At 46.2% G+C, this 23,121-nt stretch overlaps 1 protein-coding gene across 1 annotated transcript in view; it reads right to left on the bottom strand.

Annotated features, from left to right (window-relative positions):
- RBM33 (RNA binding motif protein 33) overlaps positions 1–19,472 on the bottom strand; it is a 139,080-nt gene extending 119,608 nt beyond the window's left edge. The window contains 1 exon segment of the mRNA XM_019424900.2: positions 19,364–19,472. Coding sequence (XP_019280445.2) covers positions 19,364–19,406 — 43 coding nt within the window. The 5' untranslated portion in view covers positions 19,407–19,472.
- Between the last annotated feature and the right edge of the window lie 3,649 nt (positions 19,473–23,121).

The following is a 23,121-nucleotide window of genomic DNA, read 5'->3' as shown; positions in this document are numbered from 1 at the left end:
TATATAAACCACATCTTCTTTATCCATTCATCAGTTGATGGACATTTAGGCTCTTTCCATTATTTGGCTATTGTTGAAAGTGCTGCCATAAACACTGGGGTACAAGTACCTCTATGCATCAGCACTCCTGTATCCCCTGGGTAAATTCCTAGCAGTGCTATTGCTGGGTCATAGGGTAGATCTATTTTTAATTTTTTGAGGAACCTCCACGCTGTTTTCCAGAGCGTCTGCACGAGTTTGCATTCCCACCAACAGTGCAAGAGGGTTCCCGTTTCTCCACATCTTCTCCAGCATCTATATTCTCTTGGTTTGTTCATTTTAGCCACTCTGACCAGTATGAGGTGATACCTCAGTGAGGTTTTGATTTGGATTTCCCTGATGAGGAATGATGTTGAGCATCTTTTCATGTGCCTGTTGGCCATCTGGGTGTCTTCTTTAGAGAAGTGTCTATTCATGTTTTCTGCCCATTTCTTCACTGGATTATTTGTTTCTCAGGTGTGGAGTTTGGTGAGTTCTTTATAGATTTTGGATACTACCCTTTGTCCAATGTGTCATTTGCAAATATCTTTTCCCATTCCATTGATAGGCCATAAAACAATTCTTAATAAACTTAAATAGGTCAAAATCACACAAAGCATAGTCTCTGACTAAAATATAATAAAGCTAGAAATCAACAATAGAAGGAAAACTGGAAAATTCACAAATAATGTGGAAATTAAACAGCACTTCATCAACCAAAAAGTCAAAGAAATAACTAAGGAAATAAGAAAGGGGCGCCTGGGTGGTTCAGTCAGTTGAGTGTTCGAATCTTGATTTCGGCTCAGACCATGATCTCATAGTTGGTGGAATAGAGCCCCACGTCAGACTCTGTCTGAGCTGACAGCACAGATTTTCTCTTTCTCTCTCTCGAAATAAGTAAATAAAAGTTTTTTAAAATGCAAATAATTTTAAAAAAGAAAGAAAAAGACAAGCCAAACTAGTAGTAAGTCTTTGCAAAGTATGTATCTAATAAAGAACTTGCACACAGAAAATATTAAAAACTCTCAAACTCACAATAAAAACCCAACTTTGAGGGGAAAAAATTATTTAAATAGAGACTAAATAACTTGTATGACAGGGGCACCTGGGTGGCTCAGTCAGTTAAGCATCCAACTTCAGCTCAGGTCATGATCTCACAGTTTGTGAGTTCGAGCCCCACGTCGGGCTCTGTGCTCACAGCTCAGAGCCTGGAGCCTGCTTCGGATTCTGTGTCTCCCTCTCTCTCTGCCCTGTCCCCAGCTCATGCTCACTCGCCACTCGCTCGTTCTCTCTCAAAAATAAACAAACGTTAAAAAAAATTTTTTTTAAATGAACACGTATGTATGACAAAGAGCCTATGTAAAGCTTCTCAACAGTACACTGTCATTAGGGAAATTAAAACCACACCGAACCACACCAAACCCCAGGACACAGCTAAGAGAATGGGCTAAAATGCAAAAGACCCGCCCCACTAAGTGCTGTCAAGGGTGTGGAGCAAGCGAGCGCTTCTATTCTGCTGACAGGAGCGGGAAGGGACACAACCACTTAACGAAATAGTCTGGCAGTTTCTTAAAAAAAGTTAAGTACTTAAATACACCCCTACCATATGACCCAGCCATCCCTCTCCTATGCGACGACCCAAGAGAAAAAGAAATATAAATTGCATGCAAACGCTTGTACACAACCGTTCACAGCCACGTTATGGGTAAAAGCCAAAAAGTGGAAACATCCCAAAGGTCCATCAAAGGCAAACATAAAATGGTGGGATATCCATAAACCCCATTCCCCTCAGCACTAAAGGAGAAAGAGACACTGATACCCTCAACAACACGGATGACCTTCAAAGTAACTATCCTGAGAGAAGCCAAACAAAAGAAAAAAAACACACATATTCTCAGATTCCTTTTCATACAATGATAAACACCCAACAGTAATAAAAATCAGCATTTGCCCAAGGACAGTGGGGCAGGAAGCAGGAATTACAAAGGACATAGAGACACTTCTGATGATGACACATTCATTACAACGTAGTTGTGGTTTCATGGATGTGTATGCACATCCAAACTTATCAAACTGTGTGTTTCAAAGACAGGCAATCTCTTGAATGTCAATTATACTTCAACGGACTCAGTTTTTAAGAAAGATAATTAAGAACCTTTGGTCAGGGATTAAAAACTCAAATGTCTACAGGAAGTAGACAGGGAATGAGCAAAGCGAGCTGGATGGGAATTATGTCGAATTTAGCAGGACTTTACCTTGTTTACAGACAAGAGCATTCCCGTGGATTACAGGGAATACAGGCCCAGTGAGGGCAGATTCCAACTTTTCAAGAGAAGACAGAAATACGGATTTTTTTTCCTAATCGTTAAACACAAGCAACTAATTCAAACTGTGGTCAGTTTTCTGTCCGGCTTCTGTGTTCGTTTTCCTTACTCCACCAGATTACATACTTCACGAAAACAGAGAGCATTCCCTAGCTACGACAACATGAACAAAGTCCCAACATTTTTTGTAAGTAAAAAGTTTTGTTCATGGCTTTTTTTGCCATCAGTACACAGGAAAGGAATTAATAGTTACAATCACCCTTGGCAGATACTGCTAATTACAGCACCCAGTTCTGCTGAGGCCAGAAAACCCTTATGCCACGCTAACAACAATCCCTTAGAAATCTTGTTAAAAATCATACAATCCTTGGCCCCTCCCTGAATCTGATCCAGTGGGCTCTAGGAATTGTGATGACAGCTAGAGTCGGGAACCCCCTGCCCCAGTCAACCTCTATCCAGCAGAGAAGACACTCCAGAAGAAAATTTAACTGCCGTCTTGCTATGTAAGTACTTCCTGAAGTTAAATCCACGAAAATCAAAATTAGAAGCCTGGCTTATGCAAAAGTAATTAAAATAAATACTACTCCAAAGAAAAGACCCCCATAAAATGTCCGAGAAAACTGGCTATGAAATTATTCCAAAAGAAGGATTAGTTCAACCCATATCCTTCATCAACAATTATTTCTTGAGCACCTAATGTGTGTCTGGCATTGTTCTAAACACCTGGCATATGAGGTGTACAAAATTAAAATCTCCACCCTGTTGCGGCACCTGGGTGGCTCAGGTCATGATCTCACAGTTGGTGAGTTTGAGCCCCGCATCAGGCCCTCTGCTGTCAGTGCAGAGCCTGTTTCATCCCTCTGTCCCCCTTCTCTCTGACCCCCCACCACTCGCATGAAGCACGCACTCTCCTTCAAAAATAAAAATTAAAAAAAAAAAAAACTCCACCCCACGTAGGTTACTGTCTAACAGGTAGAGACAAATAAAAACCCCAGGAACAAATATATATGGAAAACGAGGAGGAGGGGAGTGAAAGGTGTTAACCAGGCTGATTACAATTTTTTTTTTCCAAGTGCAAAACAGGTGGTTTTATTAAAGCACGAGGACAGGACCCATGGGCAGACAGAGCTGACTGATTACAATTTTAAAGCCCGAGTGGCCGAGTAGGTTAAGCCTCCAACTCTTGATGTCAGCTCAGCTCATAAGTTCACGGTCTGTGGGATCAAGCCCCACATCTGGCTCTGCACCAAAGCATGGAGCCTGCTTGGGCTCCCTCTGCCCCTCCCCCACCCAAGCACATGCAGGTGCGCTTTTCATCAAAATAAATTCTAAAAATCTTTTCAAGATTTAAAAAAATTAAATGTACATGGGGCGCATAGGTAATATAATCAATTTTAGAAATTAAACCAACGCATTTTAACAATATCATTTGTAAGTTCACTTAAGAGAAACAATAAACCCATTACATGTTAACAGAACATATTCTTTTTAAGATTATTTTGAAAGAGAAAGAGAGAGATGGGGGGAGAGGGGAAGAGTGAGAGAGAGAGTGAGAGTGAGAGTGAGAGTGAGAGTGAGAGAGAGAGAGAGAGAGAGAGAGAACGAGTGGGGGAGGGGCAGAGAGAGTGGGAGAGAGAATCCCAGGCAGGCACTGTGCTGTCAGCACAGAGCCTGACCCGGAGCTCAATCTCAGGGTTCGTGAGATCATGACCTGAGCCAAAATCAAGAGTCAGACGCTTAACCGACTGAGCCATCCAATGTAATGTCTGGCAAATGTCTTGCAAATGCTCCCAATGTAACAGTCTTGCAAAACTCCTTAATATCTGTCTTTGGAGAAAACAGCTGGATTTTTACATCTGATTCTTGCTTTCGATCTCCTGCAATATTTGTTCTAATTGAAGTGCGTGAAAAAAATCCAACACCAAGTACATGTGAAGTTGCAAAAGAGAGTGTTAATCGCGTTTTCAGAGAACTTCAGATAGTCTTGATACTACACCAATATTCAACAAGTGGCAGTTTCTTAAAGCCTGTTTGCAGTGCAGAATCTGAAGCGTTATCAATGAACATTTCGTACTCTCCTCTATTAAAATGCACCGCTGTGTCTTGCATTGTTAATACATCTTTTATCACGAGTGATTGTGTAACATCATTTTGAAAATACCGGTTCACTGGGGCGCCTGGGTGGCTCAGTCGGTTAAGCGGCTGACCTCGGCTCAGGTCATGATCTCGCGGTCTGTGAGTTCGAGGCCCGCGTCGGGCTCTGTGCTGACGGCTCAGAGCCTGGAGCCTGTTTCAGATTCTGTGTTTCCCTCTCTCTCTGCCCCTCCCTCCCCCGTTCATGCTCTGTCTCTCTCTCTCTGTCTCAAAAATAATAAACGTTAAAAAAAAAAAAAATTAAAAAAAAAAAAAAAGAAAGAAAGAAAATACCGGTTCACTGAGTTATCCAGTGCTTCCAAATCTGGACACCTTTCATCATTCAATATCAAAAATTAGATCTGTTATTAACAGCAGCACCAATGTCATCAGAAAAGTCTTCAAATATTGGCATGTTTGCAAGTTCACCAGAGCAAACACAACTTTTCCAAAATTCTAATTTTTGCCTGAAAGCTTGGATTTTCTCATTGGCAATCAATACTGTCAGGTGCTTCTTTCCTTGAAGAGGCAGGCTCACTTCATTTGCAAGCACACATCTGGCACATACTAAAGGCTGAATGATTATCGTTGGCCAATTGTCTTTTCAAGTAAAACTGGTGTTTCGTGAAAAAAACAAAACGGTAATTAAACAGCTAATTCAGTTCTCAACACAACCAGACAAGTACTGTTCCCTGGGAGCCACAGACGGTAATAACAGAAGTGCCTTATGCGTACTTCCCATTTCGTCTTAAACCAAAAAATAAATAAATAAATAAATAAATAAATAAATAAATTATGGACTCAGGGTCAAGATTTAATAAAATAACGTCTACTACTTCATCAAGGGTCTAACTAAACAAAACTGTAATTTTTTTTTTTCTGCGTGGCCTGACTTCCAACAGTTTGTGGCTGAGGCGACTGACTCGCCATTCCTTCTGCCACATTGGTACAAATGTATAGCACTGTGAAGAGGGCACATCGGGTCTCCGTACTATCATGAACACAGCGCTCACCGACACTCTAAATTCATCTTGGGGACCCTCATGACTTTGAAAGCCGTTCCCATCCAATCAGTGAACATAGACCGTATGGAGAAGGACGCTCACCGAGGAATGTTTTATCCACAGGGGAAAAGTGGAAGTCACCAAAAGAAGACAGAGCAGACAGGTAAAAGTAAAATGACAGCCTGGAAACTGCACACTGGGCAGCAATAAGAACTGTAACTAGTACCGTTCTATTTCCTGACATGGAAAAATATCCACAGCAACACAGTGTGACAGAAAAAGCCCCACAACATCAGGTAGTGTAAGGCACCATTTTATACGTGAAAAGGCGCGTGCAGCTGTGTCTGCAAGGATGTGAGCCAAAGTGCGAGTAAGAGTCATCTTTCTGCATGGAATCACAGACTGTCTTCTGTATCCTTCCTTACATTTTTACGAAACCTAGTTTCTTTCTTAGAATAACAACTTGTCCTTACTAAAGTGATAACCCACTGGTTATAAAACTTCTTCCAATACCTAAAAGTACACAGATGGTTTAAAATCACCCCAAATTTCTCTGATCAGAAGTAACAATCACAACATCAAGTGGACATTACTCCAAATGTTTATGCACACATTTGAACATACAATGCACAAACTGAAACAGGATGGATGGTACGGGATGTCTTTAACAAAGTACGAAATTTCATACTATTTAAATTCATCAGAAAAAGCCACTCAAGTAAGAATCAATAGAATGACTGAAATTCAAGTAAAAATTTCTTCAACGCAGGAGATATTTTGAGGGTAATTGCCAGCCCTCCCCAGCCCCCCAAAAATACACACAGCATGACAGGGGCCGAGGAGAGGGAAGCCTGGTGTCACGCACTAGGCAACAACCGACAGAAAGGCTGAGCGATGCCCAGATTTCCGACAAGCAGCCGGACATACAGGGGGAACGGCACACAGGCTGAAAAGTGCTGGGCAAGCCCAGGAGACCACGAGTAGTTCGAGGTCAGTACGTCTGAAACACCATTCACTGAGAGAAGCAGCAGGAAAAATAAATGCTGAGAAGGTAGATTTGGGGCATTACTGAAGAATCGACGTCAGAAATCTACACTCAACACGCAACATGACTGCAGCTTGGAAAGATTATCTGGCAACAACAAAGAAGCAATGACTGAAGAGACAGAAGATAAACAATGGCCTGAACGACACAGAATTGCAAACCAATAAGTAAGGGAAAAGTCCTGGTTAGCATCATAGGAGAGAAGAGGTGGGAGAATAAGACAATGACTAACCAGAATCTGTCCGAGTCCGGGTCCTGTGGACCAAATGACAGGGACAGAAGAGAAGTCAAAGAAAACATCGGATTCTGAATCCAGAGTATTAGTGGGATGTGAACTGACTGGTAAATGTGCCGGTTTATTTTGGGAGTGGGAAGAGGAGAAGGTAAGGAGTTCAGTCTTTAAAATGCTGCATGGGTGGGGCGCCTGGGTGGCTCAGTCGGTTGGGCAGCCGACTTCGGCTCAGGTCATGATTTTGCGGTCTGTGGGTTCGAGCCCCGCGTCGAGCTCTGTGCTGACAGCTCAGAGCCTGGAGCCTGCTTCGGATGCTGTGCCTCCATCTCTCTGCCCCTCCCCGACTTGTGCTCTGTCTCTATCAAAAATAAATAAAAAGTAAAAAAAAAAAAAAAGAAAAAAATTTAAATGCTGCATGGGTCCCATTACACACCAGCCATCCTTTGTAATTACTAAAAGGAAGTCTGACTTGCTGACCGTACAGGACTGAGACGTCTCTGACTCTCAGACACTATGTGAAGGCTGAACGATCCCATTCCATTCTGATCCTAATAATCCGGAGTTAGCACACAGGTAAGGGCTCAGTCTCACAAGATTGCCCAGCTGCAAATGGGATGCCCAGGCTACCCCACACATCTGTTGCCCAACTACAAATTCAGAGGGTCCCACAATCACCCTTCCCCTAAGTTAAGTAATTCGACTGAACAACTTACAGAACTTCCATCACAGAACCCAGGAACACCTGGTACTTACTACGACAGTTTAAAGGATAAAAACGAACAGTGGGATTAAGGACAAGGCTGGGAAGGGTTCAAGTGCAAAAGCCTCTGTCCGCACAGTAAGGGTATGCCACTGTCCCCAGCAAGGGGATGTGGGAAGCTATCCCAAATGTCTTCACGGAGGGATTTCTATGGAGGTCTCATTACACAGGCATGACTTAAACCACTGACCAATGATGACTGACTCGACATCCACTCCCTCTCCTACCTCTCAGGAAATGAGGTTGAGGCTGAAAATTCTAACCCTTTAAATATGGTTGTTTTTTTCTGGCAACCGGCCCCCATCCTGAAACTAGCTAGGGTCCCCCCACCCCCAACAGCGAGTCATTTGTTAGCATACAGAAGACAATAAATTCAAAGGGTTTTCAGGGCTGTGTGCCAGGAACAAAATCCAAATATCGTATTTCTTTTTTATCACAAACACGGTGGCACCTACAAAGTCCTGCCCGCCACAACCTCATAATGTGACCTTATTTAGAAATAGGACCATTACAGGGGCACCTGGTGGCTCAGTCAGTTAAGTGTCCGACTTCAGCTCAGGTCATGATCTTGGGACTTTGTGAGTTCGAGCCCCCGCGTCGGGCTCCCTGCTGTCAGCGCAGAGCCCGCTTCAGATCCTCTGCCTCTTCCCTAGAGTTCTCTCTCTCTCCCCAAAATAAATAAGCATTAAAAGAAAAAAAAAAAGAAAAGAAAAGAAATAGGATCATTACAGATAGAAGTGTTAAGGTGAGGTCATACTGGGTTAGGATGGGCCCTAACTCCCACGACTGGTGTGGCGATTCCCCTTCTCAGTACACGTACCAGAGAAGCGTCTCGGTTTACACACAAGAGACTGCAAACACAAGTCCGAAGAGAGATCTACACACCCACGTCCGCGGCGGCACTCTTCACAATAACCAAAGGGTGGAAGCAACCTAAGCGTCCATCGCTGCGTAAATGGATAAATGGGGTCTGGCCACACAATGGAATATTATTTAGTCTTAGAAAGGAAATTCTACACCTGCTACAACACGCATGAACCCTGACAACATCACGCGACATCAAGTAAGCCACCCACAAAAAGACAAATGCCGTCTGACGCCTACACAAGGTTCCGAGAGTGGTCGGATCAACACAGACAGAAGTCGAACGGTGGGCACCAGGGGGTAGAGGACGGGAATGGGGAGGAGCGTTCCACAGGACGGAGGGAGTAAGGAGGTGGCACAGACATGAAACGCAACTGGCCGTGATTCCACACTGCCGTAACTAGATGATGGACACAGAAGAACTACGCAATTATTTTTCAGTTGAAATTTTTTCCGTAATAAGTCTCTTTTAAAGTAAGAGAAATTTTAAAGTGAACTATGAATAACTTTCCACTTCTGACAGAGACTCAAACGTCTGACCGCCTCCTCTGTTGAGGAGCGCGTGGGAACGGGCTGGTGGCGGCGGGGTGCCACGGCGCAGACGCCACGCAAAACGGTCGACACGCATCCACCTCTGTTTCCTCACTTGCTCGGCAAGGGGCCTCGCTCTGACCAGGCTAAACCAAAGGCACACTAGAAAAAGTACGAAATGACATATGCACAGACTAACCTTTGTGGCATAAAATGAATACTACATACTGGTCGTGAATACGTGTACGTAGGTATATCTACTAACTTAATACCTCACCATTGATACGGAAAGAAATATGTATGGGAAATACACCAGATTCCTGATGGTGTGCGTGACCGTGGAGAAACAGGAGACGACAAAGTATAAAGGGGGCCTTATCCGTAATAAGGTCGTTCAGTTAAAATACAAACCTGATGCAAATGTGACCAAATGTTAAGTGCTCATCCAGCTGTGAGGTTAACAGGTTCGTCACGCTATTCTCTACAGTTTACTGTGTTAAATGGCTTCTCCCAGCACGAAGATCGACAGAAGTCAAAGGACTGAGACACTGTTGCTTTATACAGGTATAGACTCGCCCTCAAGAAGATGTGGCCACGTATGCACCAACATGGAACAGATGCCCGAAGGGGACTATTTAAAATAGAGAAAAAGTTTGTTTTTCTCAGTGGAGGAGGGCAAAGTGACCATGAGCAGGTGTGTATCGTGGAAGAGGAAAAGGGATCAAACACGAGGATGAAAAGGGGGGAAGTTACGAACAGTGACGTCCCAAAGGGCACACTGCTGGGAATCCCGGCCCTAGCGTAAATCCATGTGAGCACGGGGGAAAGAAGTCTGGGGTTGAAAAGGCAGGTGGAGGCCTCTTTTTCTGGAGAAAGCAATCTCATCCCCTGACACCAAGGAAACAGAAAAAGACCAAAAACAAACAAAAAAAACTGTAAGTACTGCAGTGAGATTACAGCTACAGCAACAGAAGTCGGAAACAACTAGAATTCCCAAAAGGAAGTAAACACAACTCTCGGTGTTGGGTCAATGTGCTTGGACAAAGGCATGCGAAGCAAAGGAAAGACCACACCTAACGCAGTACCTTTAGAATACGTGCAGCCCCTTTCTTTAAAGTTCCGGTTTGTACCTATCACAGTGAACAGAACCAAGAGAACAAATTGTGTCCACATTCATCCAGTTTTGAAGCAAGAACAATGCATCCCTGAAGACCCCAGGGGAAAATTAACTTTGCAGGACCAGAATGGTCAATGCCCTCACCAGGAGACTCTCCTTACCCAAATATCTTGTTAGGGGTGCCTGGGTGGCTCAGTCGGTCAAGCGTCCGACTTCGGCTCAGGTCATGATCTCACGGTTTGTGAGTTGGAGCCCCACATCGGGCTCTGTGCTGACAGCTCAGAGCCTGGAGCCTGCTTCGGATTCTGTGTCTCTCTTTCACTCTGGCTCATGCTGTCTCTCTCTCTCTCTCTCTCAAAAATAAATAAAACATTTTAAAAAATTTAATTAAACATCCTGCTGGATATTCTATTTTCATAAGGCAGTCACTTTTTCTTAGAGCAAGGCTATAGGTATCTGCCGGAATTTTTCATAATTTTCAATTACATAGCAATGAGAGGTCTATAATTAACCCAACTCTCTTGCTTAGCATTCTAACTATTTCCTCTTTTCCAGGAACCTGGGACTTGGATTATAAACACTACAGAACATTAGCTTGAACAGGGTTCTAGCCAACTGCCTAGTCCAAGGGTCAGCAAATTCCAGTCCACAGGCCAAGTACGGTCTGCCACCCCTCTCTGTCCAAATGTGGCTGCTGCCTGTTTATACAAGCAAGCTTTTATTGAAACAGGGTACGCCAATTCAATTACATATTGTTCAGAGCTGCTTTCAGGCTACAAGGGCAAAACAGAGTAAATGCAACAGAAGCCATGTGATCTGCAAAGCCTAAGATATTTACCATTGGCCCTTTGCAGACAAAATTTGCCAATCTTTGCTCTAGTCCAAAGGTTCTCAACCTTCTTCCTTTTGCTTCAACACCATTCTCATGTATGATATGTTCATATTCTAAATCACTAATAGTGAAAATTCCGTGTTTTACAGGTGAGTAAATTTAGACCCTTTATTTGAGCCATCTAGGAAGAACAATCAGGGTAACGTTCAAGAACTTTGAGGGGCACCTGGGTGGCTCAGTCGGTTAAGCTTCCGACTCTTGATCTCAGCTCAGGTCTGGATGTCAGGGTCCTGAGTACAAGCCCGGCACTGGGCTCCATGCTGGACACGAAACCTACCGAAAGGGGGGACGGGGGGAAGAACTTTGAAAGTGAGCATGTTAGCCCTACAGAGTAAAACTACCAAACTGAGCAACCAAGCAAAATAATCAGACAGAGCCTCTATGCCATGTTGCTTGAAAAATAATTTGTAGTCATTGTTTTAAAGATCTCTCACCTATATGGGCCCCTGGACAGGCTCTCCCTGAAATGAACTTTGTACTCTGTTTACGTGTAGTGCGCACTGGCCATTTGTCTGCCTGTCCTGCAACTGGATTTCTTCCTGAGTCTGCAAGTCAATCACACTAGGAGTCCCGACAGAAGACAGGGCTCTGCCTCCCCAAGCTACAAAAGCTAGAGCCTCGATTCTCTGCCATCCTGGGCAGCCTGGAGGAGGGCCAGCGGTCTGAGCTCAGCCAACCCATGTCCCCACCACGACTTAGGAATGGGAAGGAAATCACACCCTATTTCTTTTCCCAAAAGTCTATACCCTCCTTTTAAAAAGTTAAACTTTCTAAACTGGCAAAGATCAGTTGCTAAATAGGTGAAACTTAAGGGAAGAAACGTCAAAGGAGGGGAGAAAGCTCCCCCCCCTCCCCTGGCCAGTCCCTTTTCTGCCTTCCACAGACACAAGCAACTGCCGTGCAGACTGTGGTCCCCACACTCCACAAAGGTGCAGGGGAAACGTAGGAGTGCCCTCCCCGAGCCTCTGTTCGTGAGCTTGGACTGCACGAGGCGAGGCGCCCACAGGAAGCCCGAGTCCCAATTAGCTTCACAGCCATTCTCAGGAGTTATTCTCAGGAGTTATTCTCAGGAGGCAGAGGCAGGACACACACAGGGCAGACGGGAGGCCGTCAGACGACGAGTGAGCTCTGGAAAACCACGTTGTTGCCCCTGGGCTCACAGGAGCTGTCACAGTCGGTGGTGGCTTCTTAAGGATCGATACCTGCAGCAGAGCCGACTGAGAAGGCCCATGAGGTTCCCCAAGACTCTGCGGGTCACAGGACTGCCAGGCAAGCGCCTCACAACTAGGCTGAGATCACTAGAGAAAGTTTTCCCAGCCGTTGCACCTGCACCTTTCCAACCACTGTGGAAGCCTCTAATTCCTGTATTAAAACGCTTCATACTTGGGACACTTAGCACAGCTTCTGTTCCGACTCACTGATAAAACTCAAATAATCCCAGCACTACAGAAGGGCTGAACACAGGATTCATTTTACTTCAATGAGCTCGCATTTTTACACTTGTCTTCTCCTTCAATCCAACCGCAAATCCTCCTTTTACAGATGTGAAAAACAAGACTAGCCAAAGTTAGTGAACCACAAAGCCAGATTTAAACTCAAGTCTACCAAACACCAAGTACAGCACTCTGCAATTGACTGAGGAAGCAGCTATAGCAGCATACCCTCTGATTCCCTATATGAAAATATTAAAGGGGGGGGGGTGCCCCTTGGGTGGCTCAGTCAGTTAAGCGTCTGACTCTTGATCTCCGCTCCGGTCACGATCTCACGGTTTGTGAGCTCAAGCCATGCACGGGGCTCTGTGTTGACAGCATGGAGCCTGCTTGGGATTCTCTCTCTCTCCCTCTTTCCGCTCCTTCTCTGCTCATGTGTATGCTCACACACTCTCTCTCTCGCTCAGAATAAATAAACTTTAAAAAATATATTAAAGGGCAACTATGACTTCGTTGACGTTTAGGTAGGAAGGTCACTTACTTTACAGAACGCAGTAAATCGCACAGGCAGAATCACTCAGGCACAGGCTGCAATCTGGTGGTCTACAAGACACATGCTCTCTGATTTACATGATCTCTTCTTAGTTGACTTAGTTGTTAACATTTTAAAAATGGAATCATAGGTAAGTATTAGAGTTCCATCTTCTTTCAAAAAAGAGGAGAAAATATCAAAAGATGGCAAATAGTGGACCCACATTTAGCGATAGCTAAAGCAGCTAAAGATAAACAGCATCTGGGGGTGCCTGAGTGGGTTAAGCGTCAGACTTAGGCTCAGGTCATGATCCCGCAGTTCATGAGTTCGAGCCCCGCATCGGGCTCTGTGCTGACAGCTCAGAGCCTGGAGCCTGCTTCGGATTCTGTGTCTCCCTCTCTCTCTCCGCCCCTCCCCTGTTCATTCTTGTTTTCTCTCCCTCTCTCAAAAATAGATAAAACATTTTTAAAAATTAAAAAAACAAAAAAAATACAAATAAAAAAGATAAACAGCATCTGGCGGAACAGAACAAAATTCCCACATCGGTAAGTAACTGACGAAGTAGCTGTAGACACGGGGCATCCCTGGAGCAAAGCGCCACCAGCAACTGTGAGCCTGCTGAGGCCCCAGAACCGCCCTGACCACTGTGCTTCTCCCGTCCTAGGCATCTATCCCTCCACCTCACTCTATGAACTACCAAAGTGCCTATGCTCACAAAAGCATCTCCATGAACTGTCTTGTTATTCCTATGTTTTGTATATAACTGAAGTATCAAAAACCAGTAATAAGTTTCAGTTAAATGAGAAAAGGAGAAATGATAGGGAGAAATATATAAGAAAGTTTCCCAAAACTGAAGATTCCCAGACTAAAGTGTCCCCCAAATGCAAAGCACAATAAAAAGATATTTGCTGATGAAATTTGAGAACACTGAGGAGTAACTGTTAAAATCTTCCAGGGAGAGAAAAAGGTCCCATACAAAGGAATCAGAATGCCATCACTTTCAACAGCAGAACTGGAAGCCAGGAAAACACAGCAACACCACCAAAAATCTAAGGAAAATGAATTCAAATCTAGAATTCTAGGCCTAACCAGATCCTCAATCAAGTATAAAAACAAAGTAAAAATCTGTTTGGGCAAGCCTGAGTCAAAAAATTTAGCTTTACCACACTAGAAATGGGAGTGTTGAACCCTACACTAATTCATTTGAAAACATACAGAAGTACTTTGCCAGAAAAACCTACCAAAACTGACCCACAGAGGGGCACCTAGCTGGCTCAGACAGAAGGGTATGCAAGTCTTGATCTCACTGTAGGGAGTTCAAGCCCCATGCTGAGTATAAAGATTACTTACGTAAATAAACTAAAAAAAAAAAAAATGACCCACAGACTTTTAAAAAGCAACAGAGACCAATGATAGAAGAAACTGAAAAATAAAGAGGTACCAGACCCCAATGGCTTTGCAGACAGAGTTCTTCAACATTTAATACAAAGGTTTTTTCATTATGTCCCAGAAAACTTCTCAACTCGTTCCAGGAAATCAGCATTTCATTAAAAAAAAAAAGAAAGAAAGAAACAGGATAGCACCAATGCACACACAAACACAAAGGAAGAAAACTATAAGCCAATCTTTCTTATGCTCGTACATAAATCCTAAAATGAAATCCAACCATATATTAAAAAGAACAAAACACAAAGGTTTTGAGCCGAAGAATGCAAGGTTGGTTCAACACTAGAAATCTACCAACATAATACATTAAGAGATTAAAGAAAGGACCTCACAGATCACCTCAATAGGTAAGGAAAAAGCATTTGATGAAAATTAAAAGACTCAAAAAACAAACTTCTTCACTTAAAAAAACAGTATCACAAACCTACAGTATACATATCTAATGGCAAAACATTAAAAAGAACACTCTTTAAAACCCAGAACAAGCTCACAAGACAGAGAAGCCTGTCACCACCCGCACTCTTCAACATCATACTGGAGGGCTTAATGATGAGTGCCTCTGAGACAAGACAAGAAATGAGAGCCATAAATATTAGAACAAAAGACACTGCAGAAATGACTGTCTAACTAGAAAATCTGAAGTACCAAACTGGTAAAACAAGATTCAAAAAACCAGGTGTATACTATTCAATTACATCTAAATGTTTTATTTTTGAGAGAGCACAAGTAGGGGAGGGGCAAAGAGAGAGGGACAGAGGATCTGAAGCAGGCTCTGCACTGACAGCAGAGAGCTCAATGTGGAGCTTGAACTCCCAAACCACGAGATCATGACCTGAGTCAAAGTGGGACACTCAACCGACTGAGCCACCAGGTGCCCCTTCAATTACATTTTAAAAAAGCTTTTCTACAGATCAATATCAAATGTGAGAATAGGATTAAAAACTACACCATCTGGGGCGCCCGGGTGGCTCGGTCGGTTAAGCGTCCGACTTCGGCTCAGGTCATGATCTCACGGTCCGTGAGTTCGAGCCCCGCGTCAGGCTCTGTGCTGACAGCTCAGAGCTTGGAGCCTGTTTCAGATTCTGTGTCTCCCTCTCTCTGACCCTCCCCTGTTCACGCTCTGTCTCCCTCTGTCTCAAAAATAAATAAACGTTAAAAAAAAAAAATTTAAAAAACGACACCATCTTAGGGGCACCTGGGTGGCTTAGTCAGTTAAGCGTTCCACTTCGGCTCAGGTCGTGATCTCACGGTTTATGAGTTCCAACCCTGTGCCGGGCTCTGTGCTGACAGCTCAGAGCCTGGAGCCTGCTTTGGATTCTGTGTCTCCCTCTCTCTCTCTTCCCCTCCCCCACTCACACTGTCTCTCTCTCTCTCTCTCTCTCTCAAAAATAAATATTTAAAAAAAAAATTTTTTTAAGTACACCATCCACAGTGAGAAATACAAAATATCTACGAACAAAACTAACAAGAAATGTGAAAGAACTATACAAAGAAAATTTTACTTAATGTAAGTTCCATAGGGGAAGGGACCTCTGGTTTATTCACTATGTACTCCAGCCTCTTAGATCAGTGCCCGGCACAGGAGCAGGTACTCAATAAACATTTGGCAGATGACTAACAGACAAAAAAGAACAGCTTGACAGAGACACTCTTGTTGCTGGATGAAAGAACCCATACTGTAAAAATACCAATCATTCTCAAATTATGTAAACTCAACACAACCTAAATAAGAATTCTAGTAGAATTCTTTACAAAATGTGATTGATGATTCTGAAGTACATTTTTTTTTTTAAATGCACAGAGCTAATCATATGGGATTAGCTGGAAAAGAATATGCCATCACGGGGGTGCCAGGGTGGCTCAGTCGGTTAAGCATGTGACTCTTGATTTCGGCTCAGGTCATGATCTCACGGTTTTTGAGTTCAAGCCCTGCAACGGGCTCTGGGCTGATGGCACAGAGCCTGCTTGGGATTCTCTCTCTCTCTCTCTCTCTCTCTCTCTCTCTCAAAAAATAAACATTAAAAATTTTTTTTAAAATATGCTAACATATATACATAACACACACAGAAAGACATATGCACATATATTCACACACACAATGAAATGATAATTCCAAAAAACTGTTCATGGTAACTTCTTAAAAAGGTGGAAAAGACAGAGAAGAAGTCAACAAATCATATTAGAACTGTTATAGGCCCCAAAATCACACGACACTCAAAATAAAACAACTCCATATGGAATAGAAGCTAAATGTAAAAAAAAAAAGCCCAGAAGCATCAAATGGTAAAAACATAGAGGAACTCTTAGCATAGAAACAGATTTATAAAAAGAAAAAAAAAAAAAAACTTATAAAAGAATAAGTGATATATTTCACAAAGTAAAACTTTAAGTTCCATATAGTAAAACACTTAAAACAAATTTATTTACAGGGCAAGCACAATTTTAAAAAAGGGTTACTAATCTCTGATACAATACACAAAGAACGAGAAATATACAATAAGGAGAAGAGGTCAACCACTTTAAAAAAAGGTGACTGAGGGTCAGTTAGGCATCAGACCTCGGCTCAGGTCATCTCTCCAGTTTGCAAGTTCAAGCCCCCATCAGGCTCTCTACCGTCGGCACAGAGCCTGCTTCGGATCCTCTGTGCCCCTCTCTCTGCCCCTCCCCCGCTGGTTCTGGTTCTCTCTCTCAGAACAAGTAAATCTATAACATGACTTAAAAAAATAAGTCGCAAATTATGTAAACAAGCAATTCACAGAAAAATAGCACATGAAAAGATGTCTAACTTCTCTGGAGATCAGAAAAACAGAAATACAGATTACAACATCGAGGCTCTTTTTCTGTCCCAAGATGATCCAGAATTAAAGAGATTCTTAGGGTATGGGAAACGGGATACTCCCACACACTACTGAGGGAAGTTAAGGACAACTCGCAGCAGCTACCAAAATTGTAAATACATGTAATTGCAACACAGTACTTCCACTTTTAGAGCGATCCGCCCCCCAGAAATATTTGCATAGGCACACTAAGTTGTGTCCACACACGTTCAGCACGGTATTTGCTAGTGGCGAGAAAGCTGAACTAACTGGAATGCCCATCGGTAGGCAAATGATCAGTGGTGGATCCATAAAACTCTCACCTACTGACATGGGAAGATGCCCAGGACCTGCTTTTAAGTGAACAAAGCAAACTGCACACTACTAGAATTCTACTCATACCATAAAAGGGCACAGGAGGGCTCGCGAGGAAAACATCTCATTACTTCACTCGCCGTCAAGTTATGTGGCACGTATACAACGTGCCAGCAACTTGGAGCGCGTGGCTCGTGAAAAAGACAGCATTCCCGTCTTAATGGGACCGATAGGCTTCTTTTTGCAAAAAGACCAAATAAATAACCAACCGGGCTAAACGTTCTGAGGCAAACAAGGCTGCCAAGAATAAAAGGCAGGGAGGCTCGGAGGCAGGAGCTGGACCTACTTCACGTAAGGAGGGCATCCTGGGAGCCTGAGACCCGGAGCGCGAGGGCCGGAGCAGTGCAACCCGAGGGGACCTGGAGGACCGCACTCGGCCCGTGTGCGGAGGCCGCAGGAGCCAAGTCACACGCAACTCAGAACCCTCGTAAGGGCTGTGGCTAAAGCCTCGGAGGGAAACGGGGTGGCCCTGACAAAACGGAAGGAAAAACTCCAGAACCTCAAGGTAAAGCCTACCTACTCCTCTAAGACAGCAAGTCTCGACCTTTCGAGACCCAAGTTCATCCCGGGCGCTGAAATGCTTTGATTTACGGCGACTGTATTCGTAGGTATCGACTCTCTCAGGACCTAAGGATCTCGAACTTGAAAGGACACGCCCGCACACAGAGCAGCAGCCACCTCTGCAACGCCTTGACACACCCCACCGCCTCGGCAAAACGCCCCTGTGCGCGAGAGAACACGCAGATAACGGGTGGCATCGTTCGCGAAAGGGCCTCTGACCCAGGAGCCCCGGGGCGACGCTTCCAGAACGATACAAAACACAAGACTGTGACCCCGGAAAGTAACCGAGCAAGGAAGGAACACCCTACCTACCCTGCACCTCCACATTTTAACTCGAGCGCCCCGGCCCTAACAGGCACGACATGTCTTTACCTCCCAGAAAAGCGGCACGTACCAAGCCCCCCTGCCCCAAGTGACATTTCTGTGCTTAGTCTCTCTCGGCGGGTTTTTTGCACCCTGCCACGCAAATGTCTCAATGCTTGGACCAAAGTTCTAAGCAGGACACTGCAGCGTAGTCGTAAGCAGGCGGTACTAAGAAATGCCTCCAGGGAATACGCTGGAAGGATGTTTCAACGAGTTATCAAATGCTTTTACTGATTCCACTTTACCGTCTATGGGTTTCCTTCACCGAAGCTTTCGAGCGATAATTAAGAAGTCACTTGCAAGTACTTTTCCTTATTAAAAAAAAAAAAAAAAAAAAGAAAGAAAGAAAAAGCAAAAGCCTCGGCCCACAAATTGTGATTTCACCTGGAATTTGTCAGGCGCCCTGTCAAAACCACTGATGCTTGCGAAACAGGAGGAAACCGCCCAAAGGAACTGATCCGGTATCTACACCTTTCTTGCCCGGCTGGGTCTCGGTCAAACGCGGACGACGCGCTAGCAAGCGTTCATTGGGCCACGGAGAGGTGCACGTAGCCGACCCGCGAGACGGGGGTCACTCCTCTGCAACCCCCGGTTTCTGAAACGCCGCACTGCCCCACGCTCCCGCACAATGGGGGCCACCCTCAGCGGCGCCTCTGCACCGGGCCTGAAACCCACCCCGGCCCGCCAGCAGAGCCCCTCCGGCGACGAGCCCGGCTCCCCGGCACGGCCGTCCGAGCGGCTCGCGGCCCCGGCAGGCCGGCCTCGCCGGCCGAGGCCCGCAGCTGCGTGCAGGCTCGACGGCGGAAGCCGCGGCACCGAGGCTCGCGGGCCCCCACGGCGCGTCGAGCGACGCGGGAGGCACGACGACGCGGATTGAGGGAGCCCCGGCCCGTCCTCCCCGCGCGGGGCGCCCCACGTACCTCCGGCGCCGGCTCCTCCGCCGGCTCCCAGGGCGGCCGCCATGGTGCTCGTGGGCCCGGCCTTCGGGGTCGCCCCGCCAAGCCAGGCGGTGGGCCGCCGGCCGGCCGGGGCCCGGGGACGTGCGGCGGGGGGGGGGCGGGGGGGCGGCGGGCCGGGACCGGGGAGGGGGCGAGACGGCCGGCGGTCTCGGCCACTCCGGCCCGGCTCCTCCGCAGGAAGAAAACAACAGACTATCGCAACATGGCCGCCGGCCCGCCCGCCGCCGCGGTGCACGCCGGGATGATGGCGACCAGCAGGGCGGGCGCGGGCCGCCTCCGCGGCGCGGCGGCTCCGGGACGCCTGCAGGAACGCAGGGCGAGCGCGGAGGGCGAGCCGGCGGGCGGCCGCCGCGCTCGGCCCCTGCAGCCGCAGAGTTTGCAGCGGCGGCGGGGGCGGTTGCCGGCCGTAGTCCCGTCCCGGGCTCTGTCGTACGACACTTTGCAGCAGTTGGCGCGGCGCTTTCCGGCCGGCGGCCCGCGGGCCGGTGGGCGGGGCTGGCCGCGCCGTCAAGGCCGGGCCGGGCAGGGGCGGGGCTTGCTCGGAGAGGCTGGCTGGAGCTGACCCAGAGCAGGCGAGCAGTCGGAGCCCGGGTCCGGAGGCCGGCTGCGGGTGCTTCCCGGACGCGCTGGGCGCCCGGGCCCGAGGTCCGCGGGAGATTGCGCTCCTGGAGCAGCGAAAACGGCCGGAAAACGAGGTGCCGTGAATGATATCCAGGAAGGGGCGTAGGGCTTCGGGAGCCTCGTCTGCTTGTCAGCAGGTGGGGGATGGGGGAGACGTGGGTGTAATGGGGTCGTGAAGTACCCACGAGCTGCAAACGTCGATTCGTTGACGGTGAAGGTGAGGGTATGGGGAAAGGAAGGAAAGGGCCATGGAGTAGAAAGAAGGCTGGGCAGAGGCTCAGAGATGTCAGATGACTTCCTAGGGACGGAGGATTGCCAGCAGCGTGTGGGGCCGCGAGCGTCCTGGGGGAGACGGGTGCTCAAGAAGCAATCAGCCGCAAAGGGGAACAAGGGTCAGATGCAATGAGGACTTTGGGACATTTTCCTGAAGCTGTAGGGAGTATGGACAGATTTTAACAACAGAAGTGACATGACAAAATTTGTGTTTTAGGAAGATGGCTCTGACAGCAAGAAAGCGGATGGGCAGCGTGGAGAGGTAAGAAACCGGGTGCTGTGACCCATTAGTAAACAGCCGCCACGGTCCATGCTGGAGGTGGCTTCCCAGATGGGAACAGAGATGGGCATGTGACAAAACGTTAGTGATAGACTACATTAACCGTAAAATTCTTTCAACTTTATATACGTTTGAAGTTTTTCATGATAAGTTGTTTGAAAAAATAAACTTTACTGGATTAGTAATTAATGCCACAGATACTCATCTGAAAGAGAAAAAACGAAAAACAATTTTTAAAAGTTACTTTGATTCAGCTGCGTGTAATCACTGCAAAAAAATGATAGCGAGCATTGTAAGCAACCTGGAATAACTAAGTCTCCATCAGAAAGCACATCAGCACATCCAGATTTAAAAAGGCTTGAACCTCTAATCACCTTGCATTATTTTTGAACTGTGGAGGGTGACATTTGTAACTCAAAACATGTTTTTCAAGATAGTTCCGCTGGTGATCATCCGCCTCCCCCTCCCACTGGTGATCTTGAGAAGGATGGTTCAAAAAACCAAATACCCAAAGATGAAACAATCTCATACATACTTTGTAGCTATGTTATAATTAAGGGAAGACATCTATGTCAGTTACGAATGACCTAAAAATGAATTTCTCTAGGACAAGACTCTAAATTTTTTCATCACTAACTGGAAAAACTTGAGCCTGGACGCCTAATATGAGAAGATTTTGACACAGTACTGTGAGTAAAGGTTTAACAAACCCCCTTTCTTCTCTACAGACAGATTTCACTTTGGGTTGCCTTTTTAACTTGCCCTAGAAACCTGATGAAGTTACAACGTCAACTGTGTTATAAAACATCCTTGCTTGTGTCAGAAGTGCTCTCTGACTGGTACACTGCTTCTGGCTGGACAAAACGGAATCATCTTTAAACACCTGTCAGGAAGCCAGAACTTGAGGATCTCCCTTAACTGAGTTTGGGGATGTGAAAGGTAAATCCAGGTAACAATTATGAGATGTGCAAGTTCCCGCGGTCTAGGATTCTAAGCCAGGGCAGTCCCGACGCCTTCATCTTGCACCTGAGTTGCATTTGGGGAACCACAGAGCAGCTCTGTGAGGAGCTCACGTGTGCTTACGTGGACTGCAGAGGGGAGCATCTCAGAATGCCCTGCTCCCAACGCGTGTTTTTTCTTTAACTTTTTAAATGAAGCTGCTGCCAGGTGTCGCATTACAGGAGTATAAATGGTCAACCTAAGAAGATCTCCTACTGAGCATTTAACCATTTCTTACATCTCCCCCTGAAAATCTTACAGGTTCCGCTTCGATTTCAGTTAAAAGTGAATATGGAGGCCTTACTCTTCTGTCAACGTGGACTGAAAAGTCTAGGGCCCCACCCTCCTGCTATAAGACAGATTTTGCCAAAAAAAAAAAAAAAAATTGTTGGATTGCTGGGCTTTAGAAATTAAAACAAATCTCCAGGGGATCAAGAAAGAAGCAGGGAGGTGGGGGAGGGCCTGAGCTATAAATAGTGAGTGTATAAGAAAGGCAGGTTTCCCTGAGGGAAGGTACCCCTGTTAGCACTGCCGGTAGGAAATAAGCCCTTGGGCCTCTGTGGTGGTGAGAATATGAAGGTGAGGCTCCCGGTTTAAGCCAGAGATCCTGGAAGGCCTTCTTCACATTATGCTCCCCTGTTTTTCACAGTTTAAGATCAAGCAACTGTGGGGGGGCCTGGGTGGCTCAGTCAGTCATACATCAGATTCTTGATTTCGGCTCAGGTCATGACCTCATGGTTCGTGACGTTGACCCCTGCGTCGGGCTCTGCACTGACAGCACAGAGCCTGCTTTGATCCTCTCTCTCCCTCTCTCTGCCCCTCCCCCACTCACACTCTCTCTCAAAATGAATAAACTTGAAGAAAAAAAAAGATCACAAAATACACAGGAGAAGAAACCACAATAATTGAGAGTTGAAAAAATATAAACTGTAGATTGCCCTCCCAAGGAGCTCAGATACTGAAACTCTCAGAAACAACACGACGTGAAATGTTTAAGGAAATGAGTTAAAGTGAGAAGCCAGCAGGAGACCCCCATAGTGACCGGAGAGCCGCTCTGTATCGGTCCTCTTCTTTGCAGCCTTCTCTTCTGGAACAGTCGTATCCTCAAGCCATTAGGTGACGCCGGTGGTGATACCGACAGGGGCAGGGGAGATGGAGATGGCTTTGCTGACCCACACCTGAGAATCAGAACCCAGGCTCCTTACGAGGGCTGTCCGGTATGGGAAGTGAGATCAAAACGGGAGGAGTATGTCCTCGCGGATTGGCAGGCTAGGGTAAGGAGTCAGCTTGGCAGAATGAGGCACTGGGGTCAGTGCGACATGGAGGGTCCCGGCCTGGGCGGGACAGGAGGATGCCACCCCGGGGTGGGGGCCGTGTGTGAGCTGCGTGTAGCAGCAGGCGGTGAACTGGGACATCAGCATGCCAGCGCTGTGGGAGGGTTTCCACGCTGCTGGGAGGTGGGGCCCAGGAGGTCAGAGCTGGGTGTGAGTGGTGAGAGCATCTCCGTGGGCAGCACAACCGCGGCGGGATCATCCTGCCGCTTGTG

This window comes from Panthera pardus, unplaced genomic scaffold, assembly GCF_024362965.1.
Source record: "Panthera pardus isolate Hobbes unplaced genomic scaffold, ASM2436296v1 HiC_scaffold_9, whole genome shotgun sequence".
Taxonomy (NCBI): domain Eukaryota; kingdom Metazoa; phylum Chordata; class Mammalia; order Carnivora; family Felidae; genus Panthera; species Panthera pardus.
Note: the sequence above shows the minus strand (reverse complement) of the source record. Positions and strands in the feature narration are given on the sequence as shown.